The sequence below is a fragment of the Cherax quadricarinatus genome, chromosome 41 (genome assembly GCF_038502225.1).
Source record: "Cherax quadricarinatus isolate ZL_2023a chromosome 41, ASM3850222v1, whole genome shotgun sequence".
Taxonomy (NCBI): Eukaryota; Metazoa; Arthropoda; class Malacostraca; order Decapoda; family Parastacidae; genus Cherax; species Cherax quadricarinatus.
In genome coordinates this window covers 23,657,500-23,672,057 of record NC_091332.1, presented here as the reverse complement: position 1 = coordinate 23,672,057, position 14,558 = coordinate 23,657,500, and the positions used below count along the sequence as shown (strand labels likewise).

Sequence of the window (14,558 nt, the reverse complement as noted above, 5' to 3'; positions counted from 1 at the left end):
TGGACCGTTTAAGGGTTAAACCATGCCACTTAAAAAATGCAGATACATGCTTTCTTGCAGAATTGTCCAGAATCAGATACTTAATGTAACTAAGAAAAGAAATATGAGAAATGTTGAATCATAACTTTTTTATGGTGAAACCATATAATACTCTAACTACCTGCTAACCCTTTGACTGTCGCAACCCCCAATCCTGAGGTGTCTCCTGGTGTCGCAAAATTTAAAAAAAAAAAAATTATTTTTTCTTATGAAATGATAGAAAATCTTTTCCCGATTGTAACGACACCAAAAAAAACGAAATTTGATGGAAAACTGATGGAGTTATGCTCTCGCGAAGTTAGCGACCTCGGCGATGTTTACAAATCGGCGATTTCGCCCATTTTGAGCCCTATTTTCGGCTAATTCCATTGTTCCAGTCGACCAAGCTCATAGCTATTTCTTTAGAACTCCATTTTTTCTATCGATTGAGTACAAGAAACTGCCCATTTACCAATTTCAACTACCCAATAACATGGTCAGAAATTTGCAATTTGGCCAATTTCACGAAAATTAAAAAATATGACAATTTCAAAATAAGGTCCAGAATGAACAATGCAGACATTCCTGGCTTTAAAATAACATTTTCTTTGTTATCAGTCATGTCTCCAGGCCCCTCTGATATTATTCTTGCTTTCTATTTTGAATTTTTATTCAAACAAAAAACAGAAGACTTACTATTATGCAGACTACTGCAATACTGTAATAATTGTATAAATAACATCAACCCATTCATGACTGCATGTTAGAATGGCTAGTTGGACATTTATTGGACAATGACATCATTTATTTACTTATGAACATTGGCAAAAATCAAACATTTTCCCTACTTTGAGCTCCATTTCCAGGTTCTTTTTATAGTAAAATCAATCAAAATCACCTCTATTTCTATAATATGTTTTCCATTCTATCAAATGAGACCAAGAAAATGAGAATACAACCATAAATACTATACGAAAATAGACCACAAAGTCGGCATTTTAATTAAAAAAATGGTCGGAGTTTTTTTTTTCTCATTATGCACTGCGTGCTCCAGGATTTTTTTTATATGGTGCACACTGACCACACAGACCCATTCTCTCACATGTGGGCCTACCAGCTTTCTCCTGCTTGATTTGAAGCCGCTAGAATTTATGAGTATACATACGTCAAACACGGTACCTCGTAAAACGTATATATACGGCCGCGACAGTCAAAGGGTTAAACACTGTGCACCAATGTCACACAAGGAAATGAAGGCAGACTGAAATGAGCATCATACAGTGGAAATGAAAGTATGCAATAACAGGTCATATGACTGTATAGAATATTAAAAGAGTCAGACTGTTGTTGCTGTAGGTTCACCTGGCCCTTGCCTTTATCAGGTGATGACCTGGCCTCCAAAGAGTCAGAGAGAGAGATCTAGAGTTATTACTGACAAGTGTCACTGGAGGATCCAGTGTGTTACACTGGTAAACTCTAAAATAAAACCTGTCATTTAATAAAAAGAGAAACATCTGCCACACAGCAGTCATCTGACAAAATAAGCAGTCAGACAAAATGTAATCTCTCAAAACTCAGGTTGCTGAAGAGATTGCTTAGCTAATAATTCACTACACAAAGTTCACGAAGTACTTTCAGAAACCTTAATTAAAAAAATTAGGTTGATAAAAAAACCTATAATCACTTATATTTCCTGGAGAAATGGGCTAAGGAAGGTGTGGTTACTGGAATTCATATTTGATCCAAGGAAAGGGAAGGACACAATCAGCTCCAGTTTCTCAGATTAAGAGCTCTTCACCTTCATCAAGGAAGCCTCTTTCAAATTGACAGAGCTTGTTTTTCTGAATCAAATAAGACTAAAAGGAGTGAAATCTGATAAACACTTTAAAATTTTATGGTGTGATGAAGTTGCTGAAAAACTGATCACTAATGAGCAACAGCGACTTAAAAGCGGCAGTGGTGTTTACATTCTACAATTAATAATGCCAAGAGATATGTATCTTCTTTCAACAAACCGGCCATGTCTAACCAAAGCAGGGTGACCCAAAAGGAAAAACCTAAGTTTCTCCTTTAAAATTTAATAATATACACAGGAGAAAGGGTTAGAAGCCACTTGCTCCTGAAGATATATATGTATGTATATGTATGTATATGTATGTATATGTATGTATGTATGTGTGTGTGTGTGTGTGTGTGTGTGTGTGTGTGTGTGTGTGTGTGTGTGTGTGTGTGTGTGTGTGTGTGTGTGTGTGTGTGTGTGTGTGTGTGTGTGTGTGTGTGTGTGTGTGTGTGTGTGTGTGTGTGTGTGTGTGTGTGTGTGTGTGTGTGTGTGTGTGTGTGTGTTTGTGTTTTTAACAAGTCGGCCGTCTCCCACCGAGGCAGGGTGACCCAAAAAGAAAGAAAATCCGCAAAAAGAAAATACTTTCATCATCATTCAACACTTTCACCTCACTCACACATTATCACTGTTTTTGCAGAGGTGCTCAGAACGCAACAGCCTAGAAGCATATACCTATAAAGATACACAGCATATCCCTCCAAACTGCCAATATCCCAAACCCCTCATTTAGAGTGCAGGCATTGTACTTCCCATTTCCAGGACTCAAGTCCGGCTATATAAAAATAACCGGTTTCCTTGAATCCCTTCACTAAATATTACCCTGCTCACACTCCAACAGATCATAAGGTCCCAAATACCATTCGTCTCCATTCACTCCTATCTAACACGCTCACGCACGCTTGCTGGAAGTCCAAGCCCCTCGCCCACGAAACCTCCTTTACCCCCTCCCTCTAACCTTCTCGAGGACGACACCTACCCCGCCTTCCTTCCCCTACAGATTTATACGCTCTCCATGTCATTCTTTGATCCATTCTCTCTAAATGACCAAACCACCTCAACAAAACCCTCATCAGCCCTCTGACTAATACTTTTAACTCCACACCTTCTCCTAATTTCCACACTCCGAATTTTCTGCATAATATTTACACCACACATTGCTCTTAGACAGGACATCTCCACTGCCTCCAACCGCCTCCTCGCTGCTGCATTCACAACCCAAGCTTCACACCCATATAAGAGTGTTGGTACTACTATACTTTCATACATTCCCTTCTTTGCCTCCATAGATAACGTTTTTTGTCTCCACATATACCTCAACACACCACTCACCTTTTCTCCCTCATCAATTCTATGATTAACCTCATCCTTCATAAATCCATCCGCCGACACGTCAACTCCCAAGTATCTGAAAACATTCACTTCTTCCATACTCCTCCTCCCCAATTTGATATCCAATTTTTCTTTACCTAAATCATTTGATACCCTCATCACCTTACTCTTTCCTATCTTCACTTTCAACTTTCTACCTTTACACACACTCCCAAACTCATCCAGTAACCTTTGCAATTTTTCTTTAGAATCTCCCATGAGCACAGTATCATCAGCAAAAAGCAACTGTGTCAATTCCCATTTTGCATTTGATTCCTCATAATTTAATCTCACCCCTCTCCCGAACACCCTAGCATTTACTTCTTTTACAAACCCATCTATAAATATATTAAACAACCATGGTGACATTACACATCCCTGTCTAAGACCTACTTTTACCGGGAAGTATTCTCCCTCTCTTCTACATACCCTAACCTGAGCCTCACTATCCTCATAAAAGCTCTTTACAGCATTTAGTAACTTACCACCTATTCCATATACTTGCAACATCTGCCACATTGCTCCTCTATTCACTCTATCATATGCCTTTTCTAAATCCATAAATGCAATAAAAACTTCCCTACCTTTATCTAAATACTGTTCACATATATGCTTCAATGTAAACACTTGATCCCCTACCCACTCTGAAGCCTCCTTGCTCATCCACAATTCTACATTCTGTCTTACCTCTAATTCTTTCAATTATAACCCTACCGTATACTTTTCCTGGTATACTCAGTAAACTTATTCCTCTATAATTTTTACAATCTCTTTTGTCCCCTTTCCCTTTATATAAAGGGACTATACATGCTCTCTGCCAATCCCTAGGTACCTTCCCCTCTTTCATACATTTATTAAACAAAAGTACCAACCACTCCAACACTATATCCCCCCCTGCTTTTAACATTTCTGTCATGATCCCATCAGTTCCAGCTGCTTTACCCCCTTTCATTCTACGTAATGCCTCACGTACCTCCCCCACACTTACATTCTGCTCTTCTTCACTCCTAAAAGATGGTATACCTCCCTGGCCAGTGCATGAAATTACCGCCTCCCTTTCTTCCTCAACATTTAAAAGTTTCTCAAAATATTCTCGCCATCTACCTAATACCTCCCTCTCCCCATCTACTAACTCCCCTACTCTGTTTTTAACTGACAAATCCATACTTTCTCTAGGCTTTCTTAACTTGTTTAACTCACTCCAAATTTTTTTCTTATTTTCATTAAAATTTCTTGACAGTGCCTCTCCCACTCTTTCATCTGCTCTCCTTTTGCACTCTCTCACCACTCTCTTCACCTTTCTTTTACTCTCCATATACTCTGCTCTTCTTATAACACTTCTGCTTTGTAAAAACCTCTCGTAAGCTACCTTTTTCTCTTTTATCACACCCATTACTTCATCATTCCACCAATCACTCCTCTTTCCTCCTGCCCCCACCTTCCTATGACCACAAACTTCTGCCCCACATTCTAATACTGCATTTTTAAAACTATTCCAACCCTCTTCAACCCCCCCACTACTCATCTTTGCACTAGCCCACCTTTCTGCCAATAGTTGCTTATATCTCGCCCGAACTTCCTCCTCCCTTAGTTTATACACTTTCACCTCCCTCTTACTTGTTGTTGCCACCTTCCTCTTTTCCCATCTACCTCTTACTCTAACTGTAGCTACAACTAAATAATGATCTGATATATCAGTTGCCCCTCTATAAACATGTACATCCTGGAGCCTACCCATCAACCTTTTATCCACCAATACATAATCTAACAAACTACTTTCATTACATGCTACATCATACCTTGTATATTTATTTATCCTCTTTTTCATAAAATATGTATTACTTATTACCAAATTTCTTTCTACACATAGCTCAATTAAAGGCTCCCCATTTACATTTACCCCTGGCACCCCAAATTTACCTACTACTCCCTCCATAACATTTTTACCCACTTTAGCATTGAAATCCCCAACCACCATTACTCTCACACTTGATTCAAAACTCCCCACGCATTCACTCAACATTTCCCAGAATCTCTCTCTCTCCTCTACACTTCTCTCTTCTCCAGGTGCATACACGCTTATTATAACCCACTTTTCACATCCAATCTTTATTTTACTCCACATAATCCTTGAATTTATACATTTGTAGTCCCTCTTTTCCTGCCATAGCTTATCCTTCAACATTATTGCTACTACTTCTAGTTCTTCTTCTTGTTTATTTCCTCTTATCTCCATGGGGAAGTGGAACAGAATTCTTCCTCCGTAAGTTATGCGTGTTGCAAGAGCAAGGGGCTAGTAACCCCCCCTTCTCTTGTATAAATTACTAAATTTAAAAAGAGAAACTTTCGTTTCTCTTTTTGGGCCACCCTGCCTCGGTAGGATGCGGCCAGTTTGTTGAAAAAAAAAATAAACATGTCTGTCCGTTTGTCTCTCTAGCTCTCTGTTTATCTCAGTCTCTGCTTATCTGTCTTTCTGTCTCTCTGTCTGCTTGTCTCTCTGCTTGCCTCTCTTTCTGTCTCAGAGAGAGCAACTCATGAACAAACAGGTGTTACATATGATGCAGAGATACAGAGTAGTCACGTCTGATTCCTGAACAAGTGAAAATGCATATTACTTGCCAGTCATGCTTATTATGCATTAAATCTACAAGCACAGTATAGCACTTTGTCTGGATTTTTTGGGGTTATCCTAGGTAATTTACACTGTGGATAACTGTATTTGTGTGTACCTGTGAGATAGAGACAGAGATAGACAAAGAGACAGACAGAGATAGATACAGACAGACAGACGGAGATAGAGACAGGCAATCAGTTAGTCACCCAGCCACCAGCCAGCCAGCTGGTCAGCCAACTGCCGGCTAGCCAGCAAGCCAGCCAGCCTGCCGAATACATATTACGTTCCAGAATTGTTTCTCATTACTTAGGACATAGGTTATAGGACATTCTGGCAGGATGGCGCTACTAGTAGTACCAAAATTGAAAGGATGTTGCACATGGGTTATTATCAAGGTTTTTGATATTTTCTCAACCACTTGTGGTCACATCCACCTCAAAGCCACTAAACTCGGAGTCAACATCACTTTCCGCTTAAAAGGGGAGTGTTAATAAGACATAACATCAGTAAATCCCTGGTGTTTGCCATGCTGTTTGTTCTAACTGGTGCTCAGTTGAACTGGTGCTCCCACAAGGTACTAAGTGGTCCCAGATATCTTTAATACTGTACTGCACACACCAAGTATTAAGACCCATTCTATGCTGACCGGGCATCTCAGGCCAATCATGCCAAATTTGGAGACAGGAAAAATAAAACACTGCTCTACATTTGGAGTGCTACCAGTAACAATGTAGATCTATGTTTGGACAGTTAAGGGGTTAAGAAAAAGAGATCTATTTGGTTTAAGAAAACTAAGACTAATTAAAATAAAAAAAAAATGATAAAAAGAAACTGCTGCCAACCTCCCTCTTAACTAAATAGACAGTTCACAGTGCCATAAAAGTTTTGCAATTTATATTCCAGTGTCTCACATAGACCAATAAATTTAAAAGCAAAATTACTGACAACGATTAAAAAAAATTTAGTTAAATGTCATGGATTTGCAACTACAAAATTTTTAATTAGCAATAATGAATATTTTTGTGTACATTAATAATCATACCTGTTGTCTTGTTCAGCTTGTAGAAGATCTGGCTCAATAGCTACAGTTTCCAAGTGTTCTGATGGTAGACTAGCTTCACTTTTTCCCTCATCATCATCAGCATCACTGGTTTCTGAAGTTTCAGGTATGGAGGGGTCACATAAGTGGCTAACAAGGACTCCATTGCTTTCATGTAAATTCTCCAAAACACTATTTTCATCCTTTTCCTGCAGTGACATTTGTATACTCACTGAGGTATGCTTATCATCCTCAACTTTTGAATGTACATCAGCTTCAGCAAGGTTTGAGTCAACACAACTGCTGCCATCTTTTACATCACTGAGAGAATTTTGTTTTCTATCTTTCTCTATTACACTAGTTTGATTATCCCTCTGACAATTATTTATGTCAGTTTCCTCCACGCTTTTTACATTTCTACGATTTTTTCGACCATCGGTCCTTTTTGAATCATTCAAAAAAAATTTCTTCAAGTCTACTCCACAAACCTTTTTGTCTTCATTTCTATCAATATTTACTGAAGATTTTTTGTCACCAGGCAAGCTCTGACTTTTGGATACTGTACAGTTCCTTTGACTGTCTCTCCCTATGCATAGACCATTAGTTTCCTCCCTGGTCTTTGGCACATCATTTGACACACTGCTCTCACTAATGGCCAAGGATGGCATAGATGTGGCAGAACTTGGAACATGAAAACGTTGCTTTATTTCTCCACCACAATGACCTGTTAAGAAGAGAGAAAAAAAAGGGAGTATTTGTGAAAATAATGAATGTATCATTAATACATAATAAAAAAATATAATTCAGACTGAATGAATGATGGTGAATATGTTTCCTTTTTCAGGTCACCCTGCCTTGGCAGGAGATAGCTACTCAGGTAAAAAAAAAATGACAGCGAATCAACATGGATGATTAATTTATCTACAAGAGATGTAATAAACCCATAAGGGTCATGACAGATAATCAGGTTTGAGCCAAAGAAATGGAAAAAATTTATTAAATAAAGAGCCCTTCATCAGCATGAAGGCTTTACCCTTGAAGAAGTACAATGACACATCTGAGCAGCAGTCCAGCAAGACTAATTATAAAGCATTGACCAATTAAAATGTATCTTTCCCTCCACTAGAAAATTTAGTTTGCATTTTATAAATAATAAATCACAATATTATTTTCATATAGTCGGACTTGAGTCCTGGAAATGGGAAGTACAATGCCTGCACTTTAAAGGAGTGGTTTGGGATATTGGCAGTTTGGAGGGATATGTTGTGTATCTTTATATGTGTATGCTTCTAGACTGTTGTATTCTGAGCACCTCTGCAAAAACAGTGATAATGTGTGAGTGTGGTGAAAGTGTTGAATGATGATGAAAGTATTTTCTTTTTGGGGATTTTCTTTCTTTTTTGGGTCACCCTGCCTCGGTGGGAGACGACCGACTTGTTGAAAAAAAAAAAAAAAAAAATCACAATACTATCATATTACCTAACTTGATTCTTTTATGATCATTATTTCTATGTGAGACAACTTCCAGTTTATGCAGTCATTTATTGCCCTTTTATAAATACGTATATTAAAGTCATGATGGCATTACATGTCTAAAGACGTTTTCCATGTTTGTTTTGATCATCTTGCATTCAGCACTTTTAACTCTCCAATAAGCAATACTTTCCCAACAAGGTTTAAACAAGACCAAGTAAACAAACAGCAAGGAAAACAGACAAAATTTATACAGGTCCTCCATCACAAATCCGGCATCATTGGGACCTGTAGTGTGACGGATTACTGAGTTTGCCGGATTACAGAGTGGTTAGGTTAGAATACACTTAATAAAATTAACCAACTTGACTTGCACCAAGTTCATTGAACATCGGCAAAAATCGAACATTTCTACTACTTTGAGCTCAATTTCAAGGCACTTTTCGTCATGAAAGCAATCAAAATCATGTCTATTTCTGTAATATATCTTCCATTCTATGAATTGAGTCCAAAAAATGAGAATACAACCATAAAAACCATACAAAAATATACTGCAAAGAGACGGCTAATGGCTGAGAGGTGAACTCCCTTATTTATCGTCCGTCTTTTTTATTTTTGGTGTACGTTAAGAAGCCTCTTTCCATCATACATTGCATAAGTTTCAATAAGATAACCCAACAAACAACTGAGAAAAAAAGATATTTACCAAAAATCACATATGGCAAGCCCAAGCCAGGTACCGGAAATAAGTCACTTTGTCTGACTTTTCTGGGTTATCCTAGGTTCTCTATACATACACTGCTATGTATGATAATCTATGTAACTGTATTCGTATATACCTGAATAAACTTATTTACTTCTAGTCTGTCAACTGAGTACAAGAAACCGCCCATTCACTTATTTCAACTACCCAATAAAGTAGACAGAAATTGGCAATTTGCCGATTTCACACAAATTTTAACAGATGCCAATTTCAAAATAGGGTCCAGAAAAAAAATGCAGACATTCCTGGCACTAAAATAACATTTTCTCTGTTCATTAGTCACAGCTACAGGCCCCTCTTATATTACTCTTGCTTAACATTTGGAATTTTTATTCACACAAAAAAATAGAAGATTTACTGTTATGCAGACTGCTGCATTATTGTAATAATTGTATAAATAATGCCAACCCATTCTTGACTACGTATTAGAATTTGGACTGGCAGGCAGACAGGTATTGGACGGTGACGTCATTTGTTTACTCTTGAGCTTCGCTAAAGAATAGAACATTTTCGCTACTGTGAGCGCAATTTCAAGGTACTTTTCGTCATGAAAGCAATCAAAATCATATGTATTTCTGTAATATATCTTTCATTCTTTCAAATGAGACCAAAAAAATGAGAATATAACCATAAAAAACATACAAAAATATACCGCTAAGCGGCCGCTAATGGCTGAGAAGTGAACTCCGCTATTTATGGTCTGATTTCTTTCATTTTTGATGTACGTTAAGAAGTATCTTTCCATCATACATTGCCCAAGTTTGAATAAGATAACCCAACAAACAACTGAGAAAATAATATAATAATAATAATAATAATAATAATAATAATAATAATAATAATAATAATAATAATAATATGAAAGTATAGTAGTACCAACACTCTTATATGGGTGTGAAGCTTGGGTGGTAAATGCAGCAGCGAGGAGACGGTTGGAGGCAGTGGAGATGTCCTGTTTAAGGGCAATGTGTGGTGTAAATATTATGCAGAAAATTCGGAGTGTGGAAATTAGGAGAAGGTGTGGAGTTAATAAAAGTATTAGTCAGAGGGCAGAAGAGGGGTTGTTGAGGTGGTTTGGTCATTTAGAGAGAATGGATCAAAGTAGAATGACATGGAAAGCATATAAATCTATAGGGGAAGGAAGGCGGGGTAGGGGTCGTCCTCGAAAGGGTTGGAGAGAGGGGGTAAAGGAGGTTTTGTGGGTAAGGGGCTTGGACTTCCAGCAAGCGTGCGTGAGCGTGTTAGATAGGAGTGAATGGAGACGAATGGTACTTGGGACCTGACGATCTGTTGGAGTGTGAGCAGGGTAATATTTAGTGAAGGGATTCAGGGAAACCGGTTATTTTCATATAGTCGGACTTGAGTCCTGGAAATGGGAAGTACAATGCCTGCACTTTAAAGGAGGGGTTTGGGATATTGGCAGTTTGGAGGGATATGTTGTGTATCTTTATATGTGTATGCTTCTAGACTGTTGTATTCTGAGCACCTCTGCAAAAACAGTGATAATGTGCGAGTGTGGTGAAAGTGTTGAATGATGATGAAAGTATTTTCTTTTTGGGGATTTCCTTTCTTTTTTGGGTCACCCTGCCTCGGTGGGAGACGGCCGACTTGTTGAAAAAAAAAAAAAAAAAAAATAATAATAATAATATCTTTATTTATTACACGTACAAGTACAAGGTATACAGACATAGCTAACATCAGTGACATACTACTATATAGAAATCTGCTTGTTATGCAGAGTATTTCAAGAAAATTAGGTCAGTGTCCCAGGATAACACCCACACCAGTCGGCTAACACCCAGGTACCCATTTACTGAAGGGTAAACATAGACAACAAGTGTAAAGAAACACGCCTAATGATTCTATCCTGGCTGGGAATCGAATATTTACCAAAAATCATATATGACTAACGCAAACCAGGTACTAAAAATAAGCCACGTTGACTTTTTGGGGTTATCCTAGGTTCTCTACACATATGCTGCTATGTGTGATAATCTATATAGAGAAAGTAACTTTTTTGTTTCAGGTTTATGGTGCAGTACGAGTGTATATCACAGTTAGCCCTGTGCTATACTCCGTTTTCTCTAATATAAGCCCCCAAGACAGGGATAGGAGAATGGTATTTGTATACCATATCCTCTTCATACCTCCATCGAACTGCTCAGTATTATGCCAAATATTATTCATTCTGGAGTATTTAACATGTTTTATGTTATTTATATTGTTTATTATGTCATATTAGATCAATTGTGATAGGCAAATAAGCTGTAGTGTTGATATTAGCATAATAATAAAGCATATTCTCCTGCTTCATGAGACTGAGTTCATGACAACTGACAGTGGCTTCAAAGCCACCTTATCTTTAATGGATAATGTACTGTGTTGGTGCTTTACATAATGAGAAGCATTTCTTTTATTCATTGGAACCATGGCTAGGGCTAAAAGTAAGCAGGTTAAAACAATAAATGGAGAAGAAGAAATTGGAATAACTTATGCAGCAAGTAGTGCCACCAAACAGTACCAGCAGGTTGGTGTGGCAACCCTGGAAATTTGAAATTATGCTAGCCAAAATTAGTGCAGAATAACTGAAGGAACCGAATAACTGATTGCCGGATTTGTGATGGTGGACCTGTACAAGGAAAAAAGGAACAAAAATAGCTGTAGCACTGATAACAAAATTAGGCTAATCAATTTTATACTCATTTTGCTGAGTATAAGAAAAAGTTTTGGAAATTAATAAGTTGAGAAAGCTTAGGAAACAAATGTATTTAACAGTTAAAAACAAAAGAAGGGAGTTATTAGATGGGGAGATGAAGGCATTAGGAAGATAGAGGTAATATTATGAGGAGCTGTAATTAAATGATGTTGAAGAATGGTAGGGGCAGGGAGGCATAACATCTTTTGAGAGTAAGGAAGAGACAGATGTGAGTGTGAGGAAGTGTGTGAGGCAGTAGGTAGAATAAAAGGGAGTAGAGCAACAGGGATTGATAGGATCAAGACAGAAATGTTAAAAGTAGGTGGCAATATATTTCTGGAGTTGTTGGTCCATTCTTCTATAAATGTACAAAAGAGGTAATGGTTCATAGGGGTTGACAGAAAGCATACATTCAAAGTTTATTCTCTATAAGGATTACAATGCTGAGTTTACAGAATTTAGTTATTGTGTGGTTTACATGTAGTAAAATAATAATTACAGAGTGTACCACTAGAACACCTAGCATGGCTAGGCATTTCGGGCAGACTTAGATTAAATCTTAAGTTTAAAATATTACAAAATTATGAGGTAAGTTGGTATTATGGCTAAGCGACTAAATACTAGTTTGTGAGTTTAGCAATGTGAATGCTTTTGTTTTGGCACTATACATAGTTTCAGTATTGGAGTATCACAGGCCAACTTATGACTAGTTAAGATTCATTATTTTGAGATTGAGATTGATATTTCTGTTTATGGTCAAGTGGGTGAGTGAGTGTAAGTGTGAACCACCAGGTGGTATTCGTGTAATTAGTTGACAGGGTGTATCAGGGAGATGTTTTCTGATGGTAGTTTTGAAGGTGATGAATGTGTCTGCAGTTTTAGAATTTTCAGGCAGGGTGTTCCAGATTTTAGGGCCATTGACATACATTGAATTTTTGTAAAGGTTTAGTCGGACACGGGGAATGTCATAGAGATGTTTGTGTCTGGTGTTGTGCCTGTGGGTTCTGTCACAACTATCAAGAAAGCGTTTTAGGTCAAGGTTAATATTGGAATTTAAGGTCCTGTACATGTAGATTACCCAGTAGTAAGTGTGGATGTACTTAACCCTTTCAGGGTCCAAGGCCCAAATCTGGAGTCACGCACCAGTGTCCAAGAATTTTCAAAAAAAAAAATTGTTATTTTTTCTTATGAAATCGTAGAGAATCTTTTTGTGAAGGTAATAAAACAAAAAGTACGAAATTTGGTGGAAAATTGACGAAATTATGCTCTCGCGAATTTTGATGTGTCAGCGATATTTACGAATCGGCGATTTTGCCGACTTTGACTCCCATTTTAGGCCAATTACATTATTCCAATCAACCAAATTCTTAGCTATTTCACTAGTATTACTTCTATTCTATCGATTGAGCACAAGAAATCGCCAAGTCAACTGTTTCAACTACAAAATAAAGTGATCGGAAATTGTTAATTTGGCCAATTTAACACAAAGTTCAAAATATTCCAATTTCAAAATAGGATCCAGAATGAACAATGTAGGCATTCCTGGCACTAAACTAACATTTCCTCTGTTCATTAGTTATGTTTTGAGGCTTTACAAATAAATTCCATTTTGATTTTTTATTCACATAATGAATTTTTATTCACACCAAAAAATAGAAGATTTACTGTTATGCAATACTGTAATAATTGTATAAATATCATCACCATATTTGTGAATGTATATTAGACCCACCAGCTGACGTGTATTAGACGTGTGAGGTCATTTGTTTACTCTTGAATATCGGCAAAAATTTAACATTTCTGCTATTTTGAGCTCAGTTTCAAGCCATTTCCAGTGCTAAAACCAATCAAAATCATCTCTATTTCTGTAATATGTCTTCCATTCTATCAAATGAGACCAAGAAATCGCAAATACAACTATAAAAAACATACGAAAAAACACTGCAAAGTTGCTGTTTTAATCGAAAAATCATGATTTAATTTTTTTTCTCTCATTATACACAGTGTGCTGCAGGATCTGTTTTATGTGGTGCACACATACCACATAGATGTATTCTCTCATATCTAGGCCCAAATGTACCACTCACAGTTTATCAGAGTGAGCTGAGCTCATGGCGTAGATCTACGGTTTGGACCCTGAACGTAAAGCCGCAGATCTAAAGGACGGACCCTGAAAGGGTTAACAGGGAGTAAGTTTAGATCTATGAAGAGTGGGGGGGTGTGTTGCCAGGGATGGGATTTAGTGATTATTCTTACTGTGGCTTTTTGTTGGGTTATTATTGGCTTTAGGTGTGTTGCTGCAGTTGAACCCCAAGCACAGATAGCATAGGTGAGGTATGGATATATAAGTGAATGGTATAGTGTGAGAAGGGCAGTTTGCGGCATGCAGTATCGTATCTTGGAGAGGATCCCAACCGTTTTGGATACTTTTTTGGTTGTGTTGGATATGGGTGCTGAAGTTCAGGTTGTTGTCGAGGTATAGGCCTAGGAATTTGCCCTCATTATGCCTGGCAATTAGAGTGTTGTCGATCTTAATGTTAATATGCGCATCTCCTGCTCTGCTACCAAACATAATGTAGTAGGTTTTGTCAGCGTTAAGCATAAGTTTATTGGCTGTCATCCAAGTCAATATTTTGATCAGCTCCTCATTAACAATGGTGTTGAGGGTGGCAAGATTAGGGTGAGAGATGACATAAGTCGTGTCGTCAGCAAAGAGAATGGGGTTCAGGTGTTGAGATACGTTTGGAA

The 14,558-nt window shown here is 37.7% G+C and overlaps 1 protein-coding gene across 1 annotated transcript in view; it reads right to left on the bottom strand.

Annotated features, from left to right (window-relative positions):
- The window catches only part of ssp3 (short spindle 3), a 355,022-nt gene that overhangs the window by 271,894 nt on the left and 68,570 nt on the right, over positions 1-14,558 (bottom strand). The window contains exon 7 of the mRNA XM_070092824.1: positions 6,883-7,603. Coding sequence (XP_069948925.1) covers positions 6,883-7,603 — 721 coding nt within the window. The remainder of the gene's footprint in view (positions 1-6,882; positions 7,604-14,558) is intronic.